The 17389-nt window shown below is 45.7% G+C and overlaps 1 protein-coding gene across 2 annotated transcripts in view; it reads right to left on the bottom strand.

Moving 5' to 3' along the window:
• The window catches only part of CELSR1 (cadherin EGF LAG seven-pass G-type receptor 1), a 171454-nt gene that overhangs the window by 1139 nt on the left and 152926 nt on the right, over nucleotides 1-17389 (bottom strand). The window contains exons 26-34 of one of the 2 annotated variants that reach the window (XM_062018502.1): nucleotides 10251-10363; nucleotides 8836-8915; nucleotides 7631-7757; nucleotides 5509-5634; nucleotides 5104-5198; nucleotides 4467-4570; nucleotides 3470-3637; nucleotides 2316-2558; nucleotides 1746-2010 (exon numbers count right to left, since the gene is read on the bottom strand). In XM_062018502.1, coding sequence (XP_061874486.1) covers nucleotides 1746-2010; nucleotides 2316-2558; nucleotides 3470-3637; nucleotides 4467-4570; nucleotides 5104-5198; nucleotides 5509-5634; nucleotides 7631-7757; nucleotides 8836-8915; nucleotides 10251-10363 — 1321 coding nt within the window. The remainder of the gene's footprint in view (nucleotides 1-1745; nucleotides 2011-2315; nucleotides 2559-3469; nucleotides 3638-4466; nucleotides 4571-5103; nucleotides 5199-5508; nucleotides 5635-7630; nucleotides 7758-8835; nucleotides 8916-10250; nucleotides 10364-17389) is intronic. The other variant, XM_062018495.1, reaches the window with a different exon arrangement.

Raw genomic sequence — 17389 nt, 5'->3', positions numbered from 1 at the left:
TGTCTGGCAACACAGTGCTTGCCAGGGGGATGCTGCTCTGGAGGGGAAGAGCAACTGGGAGAAACAACTGCAGGCTGTTCCCAAGGGATGCACTCTTTAGAGGAAGTGCTGAGAGGGCTTGTATTTGCCTAATAGGTGAAGGTGCAAGATCTCACAAGCTGTTCTAAACCTGCCATTTCAGACAGGTTCCTGCAGTCTGCCGTCCAACAGAGTTTTACATTATACAAAAGGTGGAGACAAACAGTTGCTTAGTACAAGTTGGCTAGTTATTCTCCAGTAATGACCGTATTACCTGGTAGCAGCAAGTAGCTATTGCTTGTTAAAGACATCTCTCTTTCCTGGTTAACCGTATCCATACTTCATATATTTAACCAGCCAGTTCCCAACTACCCAAAGATATCCTTTTATAGTGAGCTGGGAATAGCCTGTGCACCCAGACAATAGTGGTGTCCAAAGCATGGTGGGACAATATCAGAGTTAAAGCTGAGTGAGAAATCTTCTCTCCATTCGGAGAAAGAATGAGACTATTTTTAGTAGCAACAAAAATGAGACTATATGCATGAAATGTTTGTGCAGACTTCAGATAATGGCTGTTGTCCTCATTTTAAATGGCAGGATTCTGCCAAGCAATGAGGTTTCTGAGGACACCCTGTGGCTAAGAGCTTGTTCAGCCCTTTGCTAGTGCTCGGTTTCACAACAGCAAACGTGCACAGCTATCACAGGTGGCAATCCTGCACCTGGTCACTTGGGGTCAGGATTTTCACATGGCCCTTTCTCTGCAGCCACTATCTCTACTGCCCCAGCAATGGTTTCCCTCTGCCCAGTTGGATGCCCACCCCATCCTCCCCCCAGCCCAGTGCCCTTCCCCACCAAAACACAAGCCTTCCTCTGTGGTCCTCTTCCCTGAGGCTGCCACCAGCCTCCCTCTTCCACGCTGGCTACCAGACACCCACAGCACCTCTGGCTGGTCTTACTGGAGAAGTGCTCCTCCATGTTTACCCTCTACTGTTCCTCCTCCTTTGGTCCCTGATACTGGCCACAATAACTGCATTCTGATTTCCTCAAACACCCTCCCTGCTGTGAAAGGGGAGGACGGGTGAAAAACAGAGGGAAACCCAAATGTTCCTGTGGTCCAAGGCAGGTGAAGGTGAGGGGCTGGGGGCACGGAAATAGGAGCAGGGGTTAGCCACAAGCAGAGCACCTCTGAGAGCACACATGGCTCTCAGGGCCACAGGTCACTGCTAAGCCATCCCAGATGCCTGGCAGCAGCCAAGAAGGGCCGGGGAAGGTGCCGACCTTGGCAGCTCAGCAGGCAGGGAGGGGACAGCAAATTGACATGGAGCACTACTCACTAGTGGGGCAGAGGCCAGGATACTAGAGCTGGGGAGCCCTGCCAGCTGTGACCAGGAGCACCGTGCCGAGCACAGTAGCAAGATGACAGGGCAGAGCTAGGTTGCTCTAGTCCCCAGAGTGCCAGCAGCACATCAGCTGGCCAACTCAGAGCATGCCAGCGGACCAGTGACAGGTGTCTGTCATGGCACCTTGCCCGTGATACCTATGGTGGCCTTCTCATCAGTGAAACACCACGGCCTGGGGACATGGTATGGCCAAGCCACTAGGACAGTCACCGGTGGAGGGCTCCAGTCCAGTCGCAAGGTGAAATCCTTTCTCATGTGGAGTTGGAAAGTGGAGAGAGATGCCAGAGCCATGGGAAGTCTGCCAGGGCATCCCACTGCAGCACTTACTCTGAGTCTGAGGTGTCAGCATGTCCTGTCCCTACATGGAGGTTCATGGCCACGCCGTTGAGCTGGTCCCGAGACTGCTCCCTCCGAGCATTCTTCACTGTCACCCCCGAGTCCGAGGGAGAGCGCATCCCGTCGTTGGTCCCCAGGGAAGCAGTCCTGGAGGAGATCGTGGTCTGGTTGTAATCTGACAGCTTTTCCCGCAGCCGGTTCTTCATATTCTTATCCACCAGTGGGGGAGGGTAGGTGACTTTATTTTTTAAGATGCCTGTTAATGGAACAGAGAGAATCATGAGAATTTTGAAACACACCAGTAATTTCATTTATCGAGCTGAACACATCCAAGAAGTGGCATTTTCTATTTCTTAATCAGACTTCTGGATTATCACTTTATTTCAAACCCAGAAGATTAGACTTCAGCAACTACCTACTAGCTTCCCATGGTGTATCTGGTGGCATAGGTTGGAGCCATTTGAAAGTGTCCTTCCCTGATGGAGCTCCCTTATGAAGCACTTAATGCCCACTATCCCCACGGCCTCTAGTGTGGCTGTGAGGCTAGGCTGCCTGCACTACCTTTCCTCTGCTCCGGCTGCTGGTTGTTCTGGTGGGCCAGAGGCCTGTTCTCCTTCTGCTGCCCGTCGTTCTCCGTGTCCGGTGGCACTTCGCTGCCGTGGTTCACTTGGCTTTCCCTGTGAAGTTCCACGTTGACTTTGGTCTCGACTTTGAGCTTCTGCTTGGCGCCGGGATCCTCGCTGTCGCTGGCCGTCACGCACTCTGTGGGCCAATAGGGTTTCACATGATTGGGAAGGACATCGACTGCAATGCAAAGAAATACGAGCTCGGAAACTTCTTCTGGTATGTTCTCTCAACTGCTCCCTAGGCAGTCCTGCTCCCGGGGGCTGGGGAAGACTTGTGTGTCAAACTACAGCAATCTTTAAGGTGATCCTTGCTGAACTGCAACCCCCAGAAAACACATGTGGTAGGATGGCAGGGTGTCCAAACCCTTTCCAGAGCTGGGTTGCTGGCTCTATTACAGAGAAGCGTGAGACAATCCTGCCCTCTCAGCTCTGCAGGGATGATGATCCCACCAGCCCCTCGAGGAGGTTGGTTTCTGAAGGGTGAGGGCACCCAATGCACTTTGTGCTGTGCCCGTGCAGAAGACCAGCACACAGCCTGGATGTCTGTCAGTCAAAGCTGACTTATCTTTAGGACAAGACGAATTATGCCTAGGAATGCCTACACCTTGCCACACAGTACTGATATTCATGGTCAATAATCTCCAACTGTTTAGGTCCAGGACCTTCCTGACACCACTAAATTCACACCCCTGTACTGCAGGAGGAGAGGCAGGCATTTTTTCCCCCTGCCCTCAAAACAATCAGCTTCTTCCTCTTCTTCTCCTTCCTTCCCATGAGACTTTGCTGGCTGGGTAGCCCCATTTACAAGTGCTGTGGAGACCCACTTGCAAAACCCACTCTCTGCCTGAGCATCACAAGTCACAGATTCCCTCGAGTATCCTTTTATTTGTGCTCAGTCACGCCTGTGAAGAAGCCTTTGGGAGTAAGAAAGATCTCTAAGCTGGAGACGAGGATCTGTGGACAAGCAAGGCACAGCAGTTGGGATGCTGTCATAGCCGTATGGTAGTCTGGCAAATTTGTCCCACCTACTCTCTAAAGCTATTTTACAGAAGGGACTAAATCCATTGCTCTGCCCTCGCACTGGGGTACCTTTGGGTGTGCTGTGGAGTGGGCCATGCTCATTATTTTTGGAGGCAGATGTGTTCCACTGTTTCTCTGTCTCGAGCCCATCCTCCTCGCTGTCAGAGGAATGGGAGGAGGCATAGGAGCTGCTGTGCTCATCGAGGGACAGCTCACTGTCGGAGTCTGAGTCGTGCTCTGCAAATGTGGGAAAGGGAAACACAGCAATGAGAGTGTGGACAGGAGCTGAACGGATCCATCTGACAAATACACAAGGAGAAAGAAAAGGCAGGTGTCTGGTTTAGGCCATGCCAGGAACGAACTCTTGAATCTGTAAGTGTATGTAGGATTACCTCACGAGGACCGTGGCATCCATCTAAGCAATTACAGGAGGCACAACTGCTAGGCTGTGGTGCTGGGCAGGACCATTTATGTGCACAGGAGGTACAGAACACAATGGGGACGCTTTCTAACCCTAATCAGTATATAGGACAGTAACTCCATAGGATTTCAATCAACACAACATACAGGCAAACCAAGGTACCCAGAAATACCAAGAATCTGCAAATGCACTTAAAAACATTTAAAACTGCTAAAAGGCAACAAAATTTATTGTCAAGACCCAAGTGAGTGGAAATCAGACAAGAGGCACTTCTCACTTTCTTGTACAAAACACACAGCAGTAAAGGAGGACATTGCCCCAAGGTCTCAAACGGTAAAAGGTCTCCAATTAAAAATCAAGAGCAACAACACATGAGTTGTGAGGAAGAAAGGGGATGTCAGAAACTGTCGACAGCTGTGAGATGAAACTGAACCATCCCAAGAAGCAGATGCACAGTATTTCCAGGATGCCACGATTCCCCGGTAAGGGAGCCATTGCCTTGCTCGTTGTGCCAAGAGGGTAACGAGAATGAGACACGTCAAGTGGGACCAACTATTCCTCCTATTACAGAAGCCTTTGAAAAAAGTGCCAAGAAGGAGAAGGTGCACAACTACAAGAGTCAAAGCATTTAGAAATAATTCTTACCATTGGCTTTTGATGGATTCCTATGAAAAATGGAGGAATCTGCTTCAGTCTGACCCGCCCTTGCTTGACTTGAGGATCCACTGAGCTTATGAGCAGCCTCATCCCTTTGAGAATAAAAGCAGAGGATAACTTTCTTGGTCATTTGCCTGCTCTTAGCAACAAGGTAGACATGCAGATGAGATTCTGCAGATAGCTGCAGCGCACTCTAGTCAGCCTTTGCTTGATTGCCAAGATGGTCACTTCTGCAGCAAGACAGAGGTTATCCTAATGCAACTGTCTGCCTTTGGCCACCTGAATCACATGCTGAGAAAGCCTAGAGTTAAAGCTAAACTGCACTTCCTGAGACATGTCTGAATTTTAACAGGCAAGCACCATGGCCCATTAGGCTTAACATCAAGGCTCTGTTAACCACTGCACTGCTGGAACTCCCCACACAAGATGCATGCAAAAGAAAACGCACAGAAGAAAACAACAGTCACAGAAACCAGAGCTACTAAGACATCAAACAAATAGCACTTGAACCACAACATTTCTGTTCTCCACACGAAAAGGGAAAGGCAAGCACCCGAAAGCCATGCACCTGCCACCTGATTACCTGAGAATATAAGCAAGGTAGCTATTGTGGCTCTTGGCTGACCTGACGGTGCTTTCTAGGGAGACAGTGGATTCCCCGAGGGTGGTGCGATACATATTTGGCTCTTCTATGTATGTGTTGTTACAGTTCAGGGATCGCTGAAGGGAGAAACAAAAAGACAAAAAGCAAGAGTGAACGATCCTACCAAAAGCCCACGTTACCCATGAACGTTTTATGTTTTGATAGAACCAAGTGGGTTTTGGTGCTGAGGAAAATAATCCTTCCAAAAGTTTTGGTTCAAATAGTAAACACAACTTTTGAGACAGGCCATCAGGAATCTTCGTAAGAGTCACTGAGAGCAGTCAGACAATTCACTTAGTTATGGACTTTTTTAGCCACCTGTAAAATTATTTTAGGTAACTCCTACCAGCAAGAGGATGGTTTTCTTCCCTGTGTTTTTTTCCTTACAGTTAATAATGTAGCTCTTGTTGCAGTGGAATCATCTGGAAGAGGTTTCTTCCCAGTTAAAGTGTTTTTCAAGTGCTTCCTGACTTCTTTGTTAAATACGCAGTGGAAGAAGAAAATGAACAGCCCCTGGATCATTTTAGAGAGAGGAAGAATAAATGTAAATAATTCATTACTACCAGACTGCAAATACAGATATTAAGAGAAGAGCCATTTTGAAACAATCCTTGAATTCTAGTTCATAGCCTGTGATTTCAGTAGCAATAACCATTTTCTGTCTTTGACTGAAATGGCACTGACTGATCTCCTCACACTTCTTTATATGGTTTCTAAGTTCAGATGTGCATAGAAGGCCTGGGAAAATACACACAATGATGTGTTCCTCTGGGATTCATAGAGCTGAGCTTGTGGTAAATGCAACCCTTCCTTGTCGTTTGGGAAGAAACTTTCTCTTCAAAATCTCCAGTGAGGACCTTGATGTCCCTCTGGAAGACACTTTCAGGACACTTTGAGGCACTTTGAGTTTCAGGGTTGTATTTGCATTAAGATTTTAGAGTTTTTACACCAATGATGACACAAAACCAGTCAGAGCATTAAAAAAATATCATAGGCTTTAGAGAAAACCTCTGGAAATGGGGAACTTCTGTGGTAGGTGTCCTTGCTAAGAGAAGTTTTAGAAAGCCTTGTGAGAGGTGAAGGGCTACTAGGGGCAGAGATGTCCCAACTTTTGCCCCACACATTCCATGGTTCTGCAATAGCTCCTGGTGGGAAAATCACTAAAACCCCAGGGCTGGGCAGTTGTTAGCTGCCAGGAACATGCATTAACAGCTTTTCCTGGGGGCAGGGGCACACACGTGTGTGCCTTCAGATATATTTGCTCTGAGGGAATTCATGCAGCTGCCAAATTGTTATCAATTTTGGTTGGAGATATAGTATATAGAAGTCAATTACTCATGAAGTTGCAGCTGTACCAACATCACAAGCTGCCTGCACTTCATGATTTCAGCCAAAGCCATTGACTTACAGTAATTTTAAGTTTGAAGCTTGCTTTCTAAACATTCAATCAAATGCAATCTTAGCTGGCTTTGGCACTTTGGGATTATTCATTAATAAAATTCACATAAATATCTCTTTAAAAATACAAGTTCAAAGAAGGCAATGACGTGAAATGCCACATAGCACTGTTCCTCTCTGGGTAGGTCTGGAGTATTCCAGCTGCTCACTCTCCTGCCTCTCATCAGCTTTATATTTCAATAAAATAGAAATATAATATATTTTATTACATATGTTATTTTTATACAGATATATTCATTATATATATTCCATTTTATTTTAGGCTTGTTCCAGTCTGGTTTTACAGCCTGAGTAGGTGTATTTATTTCAGAGCACACCAGTATCAGTGGTAAAACAGCCTTGTTCTAGACTGGCCCATCTGGTGTGTTTCCAGGCCATGGAAAGTCATCTCTAGAAGAGATTCATCTGACTTCATTTGCTCTTTGATTGCAATTTGTGGCTGTTGTGCTGCAGCTGATGAATGTCCTGCTAATAATAGCTGGTTCAGTGCTGCAGACATTTGTGACGGTTACTGCTATCCTCAGTCACACTCCAGTTGCGACCAATGTGAAGCCTCAGGACTACTACTTCTGTGACAAGTCTCTCACAAATAACTACTTTCTGAATACTTAATCAAGAAGTGTGTATGCTAGGATGTGCAACCCAGTCCTAGTTAATTTGTGAAAGCCTTGAACTTGGAGCCATCCACCCTGGGTGAAACAAAACAGTCTCTTGTTTGCAGGAGCAACAAAACAACTTAACAATGAGCGCACAGAAGACACTAACCAAGATTTTGTCTCTAGAAAGACAGAGGTATAATTGCCTACTGTTATTTATCAGTCACAGGTTCCAACAGTAGAGCACTTATCTTTAGAATGACTAACTGTGAGAGATGCAGACGCTCAAAGTTATGGTATTGGTGAAAATAACCCTTTCTGAGAAAAGAGGGCAAAAATTGTACTTGACATCTCTGTTGTTCTTAAGTCAGTTGAGGTTTAGCACATTTTTGGAGGTCTGGGTGCAGCAGTGTGCTCACCAAGGCCTGTCATGGCCAAGATGCCAACCAACTTACCTGCAGGCAGCTAAAAATGGCAAAGAGATAGTGGAAGGTCATGACGTCGCTGTTGACGGCCATCAGCCCCAGCAGCCAGGTGGCACTGATGAGCAGCAGGAGCAAGAAGGCAGTTCGCAGCACGGAACTGTGAAGCAAACACAGAGAGAGCATATGCAGGTAAAACAGAGGTGTTCTCTTTTCAAGTTCATTTCCAAGGTTTTCTTCAAACAAACCAGGCTGTTTGCCAAGCCCACGCTGTTGAGCCTTGTTGACTCTGAGGAAGAGATCTGGGCTGTAAACGGCCACGTCCTTCCCATTTGTGTTTGTTGAGTTCACTCTCGCACATTCCTTCTCAGCATTACAGACAAAGGTTTTGGATGGAGGGTGCTCAGCAGTGTATTTGTTTGCTTGAAAACATTTCCACAGGCACTTTCAAAAGATGGTCACAATTCTAATGGCAGAAATTTTGTATTATAACAGCTGCCATTAGGTAGCGAATATACTCCATTTATTTAGGAACTCAACAAAAAGAAACTTAAAGAAATTACCCAGCAGCCAGGGCTGAGTAAATAACTAGAAGAAGCCTTTTGAAATCTCATCTATCTGAACAAAAATCTATAAGGGGTTGTCTTGCCACTAGCTAATCACGTTTCAGGTCACAGGTAAATTCAGAGACTTGGGCAAAATGGATGTTAATGGCAATAGACTGTCACAGTGGCTCGGGAGGTGGCAGGCTGCACCTTGTTAGGTCTTCTGCTTGTCCCCTGGTGTGCAGGATGGGGAAGGTTGTCCCTCACCACAGGAACCCCAGCGGGTCTCTGCCACGGCACAGCTGCACACCCAGGCACTCATGAGGGGAGACCTTTCTGAGCCACAGACAAGCATGGGGAGATCCAGGACTATGTTGCCCAGGCCATGTCACAGGTGGAGGTGAAGTGACAGTGTAGAAGGGAGCACGATGAAAGACCTGGAAGGACTGATAATGATACCATCCAGAGACTAGACCTTTCTCTCTCCCCTCCCTTCTCTTGCCTACACTTGGGGGTGGTGGAGAGCACCATGATGGAGAGTTTTAGGGGCTGCTTCAATCACCTCTACCAATACTGACTGTCTCCTCCACATATCTTAGTTATTTCCCATACCAACACTTGCTTTTAGACTATTTTGTCCCTTTATTATTCCTGACCAGAAGCTTTTCTACAGGCTTTTGAACTCATACTTACGCGACTCCATTCTTCTCAAATGAACGTTGCCTCCGTCTGCACGATGCCTTCATTGCTAGTATAAAGATGACAGTGTTTATCTGAAAGGGAAATTGAAATAACACCATGGATTCTTTCTCTGCATTTGTTAGAGATCAGTTTTCAAGAAAAATGCAATTTTTATTCCAAAATGGTTCATGGTGCCAAGAATATTTTTCCTTCAATTTACAGGTCTCTGAGTTCCAAGATTTATCTCATTTCAAGCCAACATAGTCAAGATTGTCCTGGGACTCAGTCTCGATGAAACCCAGTAAGGTGGCGCTATGCAAAGAGGCTAGAGCAAAAGATGAAAACTCAAGAAAGTTTGTTCTTGTCCAGACCAGAGTCCACTCAAGCCAGCATCTTGTTTCAGATTGGCCAAGTCAGAATATAAGAATACAGTGTAACAGCACAAGCATATAGTGGTAATTCCTCTGAATCCTCCTCCAGGCTCCACTGCTTCCCAGTGCTGGGAAGTACTAGGCAGGCTGGTGCATTTGTATTTCATGGCTCATAATGAATACTGATTCTGAGAATTTGTCTGGCCATTCCTTTTCCAAAACCACGCAGAGCTTCACCACTGCCACCGTCCTGTTTCTGGGAGTTTCTAACTTAGCTTGCTGCAGAGAATTGATGTATCTCGTCCTGTTTGCTCTGAATCTGCTGCCTCCTGCTACTTGTGTTGGAAAAGACACTGAATGGTTGGCTCCACAGTCATTTTCTCCAGACCACCATCCTACTACAGGCTCCTCCCTCTGCCTTTCTCTGCAGCTTTCTCTTCTCTAGGCTGAAGGCTCCTAGTCCACTTAGTTGGTTCTTCAGCGGGGGTTGCCCCAACTCTCTGATGACTTGTAACGCCAGTCTACCCTGCTTCTGGGTCTGCTTCATACTTTCTGAGATGAGATCAGAATTGTATTCGGTATTCAAGACAGTCACACCACGAATATTTATCTCCTGGTACTCTGTTAGTGGGGGAGGCTTTAAGGGAGAAGTTAAACACAAGCCCATTCTTTTAAATTCTCAAAATCAGAATTATTTAAGGCTCCTTTAGGACTGCTGGATGAAGAGACTTGCTACGGCTCAGTTTGTTGATTTGTTTTATAAACTCACCGCCCAACATTTCAAACACAGAACAAACAAATGGGAAACAAAACAAAGATTTCTGGCCATACAGCCTTTGCTCCACAAGCAATCCTCACGCTGGCAAGCAGCTCTCTGCTTCCCAGGAGCTTAGCTCCTGTCTTGTCAGTTTAAGCAAAAGAAGGAAGCTCGAGTACATTGAGTTCAAAGGTAAAGAGTACACCTGCTTCACACCATGACTACTGTTTGACAAAACATAACAGAAAAGGTAGCAGTAAGGAAGAGACAGCTCTAGAAGCCAACTCTCCCACACTTACAACTACGACAATCACGATGGGCCCAGCGAAACTCCAGATAAGGGTGTCATGAACAGACAACCAGCAGAAATCAGGGTTCCCATAGCCTTGTGGATCCAGACCAACAGCAAGTCCTGTATCACAAAATGGAGAGAAAGGGTATCAGAAAGGTGGTGCTGAGGTCTATATAACCAGGCACATTTTAAAATCACCGTCTGACAAATGAAATGATAACAGCAAAATGTGTTCAACAGGACAGTCTGGGAAGTCAAAATCAAGGCAAGTACTGAAATAAAACTTTACTAAATCAAAACCTTTATGCTGGTCACTTCGTATCAAATGATAGAACAAGATTTGCCTATGAGAACAAAGTTCAGCTGCATAAACCCAAAAATAAACGCAAGTCTCAAATGAATTCGTTTCAGCATAGTTTTACAGTCACACCGTGTGATGAAGCCTCGAGGGTGAGTGACATGTTGAGGAATTTCAATAAGCCTATGCAGCAGAAGGACATGAATCATAACTGATTTGTCTATACTACAAAAAAAAAGTGCATTCTTAACTGCTGTGAGCTTGCTGTCACTAAAATAACACCCAAGACAAAGGAACCTGATAACTCACAGGAATTAACTGCTTCAGCTCCAGTTGGACTCATTTTGAGCTGCGACTCCAGGTACCTCACTTTGCTTTCAGTACTGTTTCAAATTGAGTTTGTAATGCCCTCAAGGCAAGTGAGTTAAGAACACACCTTTTATTGTTTAATTTCTCAAAGCCTAGACAACTTCAGCCTCTACCTGCTGACTTACAGTGCTGCCTGATTTGGTGATTTTCACCCTGCCCATATGGTGACAAACTGGGGTTGCTGTCTTACCTGCAAAATCATGGAATCACAGAATGGTTTAGGTTGGAAAAGACTTTCAAGATCATCAAGTCCAACCATTAACCCCGCACTGCCACCTCCACTACTAACCCATGTCCCTCAGCACCACATCTACATGTCTTTTAAACATCTCCAGGGATGATGACTCAACCCCTTCCCTGGGCAGCCTGTTCCGGTGCTTGAAAACCCTTTCAGGGAAGAAGTTTTTCCTGATGTCTGATCTAAATCTCCCCTGCTGCAACTTGATGCAATTTCCTCTTGTCCTATCACTTGTAACTTGGCAAAGAGACCAATGCTCATCTCATTAGAACCTCCTTTCAGGTAGCTGCAGAGAGTGATAAAGTCTCCTCGCAGCCTCCTCCCAAATAAATAACTCCAGTTCCCTCAGCTGCTCCTCATCAGACTTGTGCTCCAGACCCTTGACCAGCTTTGTTGCCTGTCTCTAGACACGCTCCAGCACCTCAGTGTCTTTCTTGTGCTAAAGGGCCCAAAACTGAACACAGCACCGAGTACAGGGGGACAATCACTGCCCTGGTTCTGCTGGCCACACTATTTCTGATAAAGGCCAGGGTGCCCTTGGCCTTCTTTGCCACCTGGGCACACTGCATTTGGCCAGCAGCTGACCAACACCCCCAGGTCCTTTCCCTCTGGGAAGCTTTCCAGCCACTCTGTCCCAAGCCTGTATCATTACATGCAGTTGTTATGGCTCAAGTGCAGAACCCAGCACTTGGCCTTGTTGAATGTCATATACTTGGCCTCGGCCCATTGATCCAGCCTCTCCGGGTCCTTCTGTAAAGTCTTCCTATCTAGAAGGGCTAGCGGTCAAGGGACTTCTCACAGCTGCTTATGCAACATTTTGTCTGCCTCTTGATCCTGGTTGGGCAGCCTATAACAGACTCCCATCACGGTACTTGTCCTCTTGTCCTTCTCCCCTGATTCTTACTCATAAACACTCAACCCTATCATTGCCATCACCAAGCTCTTAGGACAATGAAAACATCCCCCTAGAGGGCTAACCCACCAACTCTCCCTCCTTGCCTATCCCCTCTGAAGAGTTTGTAACCATCCATTGCAGCATTCCAGTGACTTATCCCACCATGTTTCTGTGATTGAAATGATATCACAGTTTTCCCACTGCACAATGGCTTCCAGCTCCTCCTGTTTGTTGCCCATGCTGTGTGCATCAGTGTAGATGTGCTTCAGTTAGGCTATTCATCCCACTACCTTTTTAGGGGAGAAGCCCTAATTCTTACATGCCTGTTCTTGGGTGCTTCCATAGTTTCTAGCACATCGACAGCCCTTGTGTCTGTGCTATTGCATGGATCTCCATACCCTACCTCCATTGAGGCAGCAGACTGAAGGACTTTGCTAGCACACCACCCCTCAAACATTGGCATGCCATCCCCAGGTTTATCTCTAGAGAACCTAGTTTTATCCCTTTCCTCCTTCAAATCCAGTTTAAAGCCCTTTCAGTAATCCCTACAAACCCCTGTGCAAAGATCCTTTCCCCTTTTGAGACAGGCATACCCTGTCTGCAGAGGACTTCTTTCTTCGTGGCACAGAAATCCATCCCTCTGAGGCCTGTGGCCAATGCCATATGGTAAATGGCTGCAGTGTTGTCTGGGCATCAGGGGCACCTATTGCCTTGAGCATGTGCCCTGACTCAAGCAGGTGGTCAAGGCTGACGTGCTGCTCTCCACAAGGAGAATTCATGGCCAGTAATAAATCCCTTTCTTGAATTGAAGCCTATACACTTTGATGAAAAGACACTGAAAAAGGGAGAGGTTTCACTCTTGCTGCTTAAAGCTGGCCCACAGCCAATATTCACATCTGGTACAGGCCTATGGTCTCTGAAAATTAAGCTGGCTATTTGGCAAAGCAGTGGATATTGGATCTGTTTTCTCTAAAATGTGGAATGAGATAGGACTGGTCTCCCTCCCTGCTCCTATTGGCCCTTCCACCACCCCCTTCAGCAGTTGCCATCCAGAAAGAATTACCCATAAACGATTAGGGGACCATAAAGTATTTTATACAGATGTAATTCTACAGACACAGTCTGTTTCCCAGGACTTGATTTCCCTATTAGTGGGACATAAACTACAGTTTGACCAAACATCTGGCTCTAGGAGTAATTGGCAGACAGCAACATTTTTTCACTCTCAAAATCCTGCCCTAAAGTTCTCCATTAAACAAATGGGGCAAACTACAGTCTTCAGGTACATGGTTCAAATTTTACTGCAGCCAACAATATGTGAAATAACACTTTACCCAAAGGCAGAATTAAGCCAGTGCCATGTAATGTAATGTAGAGAAGCATTTTTGGTACATCAGTTCAATGCTGTAGCCTGCCTGTCCTGAGCAGTATGAGCATGTGGGCTGTGTTACAGCTCACTGACATTTGCAGGAACTGAGGCTGGTCCTATGGCCAAGCATCCTGTGGGGACCAGCACCCACCCTAGCAGCATGCCAAGAGCACACTGTGGGGAAGTGTTGCCAGAGGCATGTTTTGACCCTTCTGAGCAGCCATGTGTGACTCAGGTAACCGTGGGTCAGCCTCACCTCTCCCGACCCATTGCCTTGAAATAGCAGATTTGCAAAGTGCTATCTTCTCGGGAAAATTGGTTTTAGGGCTATGTAAGAACCTGTTGTAACAAGCACTGCAGTCTCCACGGCACAGCAGTTACCTCACACATATGCCAATCAGTTACCACGGTGCCACAAAGACATGTGGAACTGGAGAGATCTTGCTGGGTGCTAAATCCGGCCCTTTGCTCCGGAGGCAAGGAAGTAATAAAATCTCTCTTCCATATGGATCAAACTACATTTTAAAAATAAGCAAGCTTAAAGCAAATTTAAATCTCCTGCCCATGGAGGTATATTCCAGATCCACGCTCTTTCAATGGCTGTGTGCCTTCTCTCAACTTCCACCCTACTTTTATTCGTGGCAATTTGATTTTCTATGCTGTGAATAAATGTGGTTTTTCCCTATTGTAGTGTTCTCTACATAAATTTTTACTAAGTTTCCCCCTCCACCCATTACAGGCCAAGCTTTCCTCCTGCCTGGTCCCATCACAGATGCCTTAGGTCTTCTATGATAAAGATGAAATGAGCTATATATTCTTCTTTCAAATAAAACAAAAAAGTCTTTTGGCTATGCAAGTCTAAAATTCCTTCTCATATCTTGACTTTTGCACTATTAAGAAATACACACAATTCTTCTCCTGTAAAGCAGTTTAAAAGAATTTGTCTTTAAGATGCATGTTATGAAGTTGGAACCATTTTACTGTTTCGATATTAAAACTTTAAATTTATAAGAGGAGCTTATTTAAAATATGCATAGTAAAAAAGATATCCAGGGCAAGAGATCCCCATTGTATTATTTATGAAATACTTCTCTCTTCAGATGACTTCTAAACTTGAAAGGGCAAACTGAAGGCGTAGTTTTCTTTATCCTTCATTTCACAAAATCCTCTGACTTGCTTACTAATAGGGATCTGACTTTTCACTTAAATGAACTCCTAATTAGTAGATTCACAGGAGACAACCTGGAACTGTAACTCAGTTTTAAAAGTTCAAAATAGTTCCATACCCCAGAGAACAATTTCTAAGTAGGAAAATGTAAAAATGGCATGCTTGTAGTATTTAGATTGGATAATACTGCTGTTGAGAAGGTCTGAATGAAAAAAAAATCAGCAAAAAAACTAAACATACAACAGAAAAACCTTCTGAAAAAATTCTTCTAAAGAGTTACATGCTCTGAAATGCAAACTGTTTACTGCTATTTAATAATAATACTTCTTTTGTACCATATATGATGCTGATGAACCTGTTATCTGATTGCACTTCAACATTCCTGAACACACTGCAGTTGCCCTGTATGTACTGATAGAAGTTAACACAGGTCTGAAATGTTTTAGAGGTTCCTGGAGTGTGTAAGAGAGCCAACAAGGGAAGGTGCCTTGCTGGACTTGGTGTTTGCAAACAAAGAAGGTCTAGTGGGGGACATGATGGTTAAAGGTTGCCTAGGGCATAGTGATCATGAAATGATTGAATTCTCAGCCCTCAAAGAAGCAAGGAGGGGGATCAGCAGAATTTCCACCTTAGATTTCTGGAGGGCACATTTTGACTTGTTTAGGAAGTTGGTTGCCAGTGTCCCTTGAGAGACAGTCCTGAAGGGGAGAGGCGTCCAGGAGGGCTGGACATTCTTCAAGAAGGAAATCTTAAAGGTAAAAGATCAAGCTGTTTTCATGTGCAAGATGAGCTGGTGGGGCATAAGACCACCTTGGCTTAACAGGGAGCTTCTGCTGGAGCTCAGGAGGAAAAAGAGAATCTATGAATTCCAGAAGAAAGGTCAGACAGCCCAGCAGAACTACAAGGCTCTGGTGAGGTCATGTAGGGAGAAAATTAGGAAGGCCAAGGCTCAACTAGAAGCTGGCCACTACTGTAAATGAAAATAAGAAAAATTTCTACAAATATGTTAGCATCAAAAGGAGGCCTAAGGGGAATCTTCACACTTTAATGGATGAAGGGAGAAACCTAGTGAGCAAGGATGAGGAAAAGGTAGAGGTACTGAATGCCTTCTTTGCCTCAGTCTTAAATACTAAAACCAGCTCTTCTCTGGGCACTCCTCCACCAGAGCTGGAAGACAAGAGACAGGGGACACACTGAAGCTGCCTTAGTGCCAGGGGAAATGTTGTATGACCTGCTGCTCCACCTCCACAAAAGCCAATAGGGCTGGACAGAATCTATGCACAGGTGCTGAGGGAGCTCGCAGAAGTGGTCGCAGAGCAACTCTCCATCATCTAGCAGCAGTCCTGGCTTACTGGGGAAGTCCCAGAAGACTGGAGGATGGTGAATGTGACACCCATCTACAAGAAAGGCTGGAAGAAGGATCCTGGGAACTACAGGCCTGTCAGCCTGACTTCAATTCTGGGGAAGGTTATGGAATAGATTATCCCAAGTATCATTCTAAGGCATGTACAGGATAACCAAAGACTTAGTCCCAGACATCATGGATTTATGTAAGGCAGTTCCTGTTTGATCAATCTGATCTCCTTCTATGACAAGACGACCTACTTAATGGATAAGGGAAAGGCTGTGAATGTGGTCTCCCTGGCTTAGATGGACCTACTGTGAGATGGGTGAAAAACTGACTGGCTGGGCCCAGAGAGTCATAGTGAATGGAGTTAAACCCAGTTGGTGGCTAGTCACCAGTGGTGTTCCCCAGGGCTCAGTGCTGGGGCCTGTTTTGTTTAACATCTTTATGAATGATCAGGATGTGGGGATTGAGTGCATCCTCAGTAAATGTGCTCAAGACAGTAAGCTGGGCAGGAGCATAAACCTGCTTGAGGGCAGGAAGGTTCTTCAGAGGGACCTGGACAGGGTGGAGTGATGGGCTGAGGCCAATTGAATAAGGTTCAATATGGCCAAGTGCTGGGTCCTGCACTTAGGCCTCAACAACCCCATGCAACGATACAGGCTTGGGGCAGAGTGGCTGAAAAGTGGCCCAGAGGGAAAGGACCTGGTGGTTTGAGTCAACAGCTGATTGAACATGAGCCAACAGTGTACTCATGTGGCCAAGAAAGCCAACGGCATCCTGGCCTGTATCAGAAATAGTGTGACCACCAGGACCAGGGAGGTGATTGTCCCCCTGTACTTGGCCCTGGTGAAGCTGCATCTCAAATACTGTGTCCAGTTTTGGACTTCTCACTACAAAAATGACATTGAGGTGCTGGAGTGTGTCCAGAGACAGGTAATGAAGCTGGTGAAGGGTCTAGAGAACAAGTCTTATGAGGAGCGTCTGAGGGAGCTGGGGATGTTTAGTCTAGAAAAGAGGAAGCTGAGAGGAGACATGATCACTCTCTACAGCTATCTGAATGGGAGTTGTAGTAAGGTGGGGGTTGATGTCTTTTCTCTAGTACCATATGACAGAACATGAGGAAATGCACTCAAGCTGCACCAGGGGAGGTTTAGATTGGACACTAGGAAGAACTTTTTCACCAAGAGGGTTATTAAGCATTGCAATGTGCTGCCCAGGGAGGTGATGGAGTCACCATCCCTAGCGAGATTTGAAAGACACAGAGATGAGGTGCTGAGGGATATGGTTTTGTTTAGTGATGGGCCTGGCAGTGCTGGGTTAATGGTTGGATTTCATGAGCTTAAAGGTCCTTTCCAACTGTAGCAATTCTGTGATTCTATGATTCTAGAAGTTCAAGAATTTCAAGAAGTTCAAAGAAGTTCAAGTTTCCAAGGGATATGTCTACAGTGGCAGAGCCTTCTG

This window comes from Colius striatus, chromosome 1, assembly GCF_028858725.1.
Source record: "Colius striatus isolate bColStr4 chromosome 1, bColStr4.1.hap1, whole genome shotgun sequence".
NCBI lineage: Eukaryota > Metazoa > Chordata > Aves > Coliiformes > Coliidae > Colius > Colius striatus.
The sequence above is the reverse complement of the archived record's forward strand: the minus strand, read 5'-3'. Positions and strand labels throughout refer to the sequence as shown.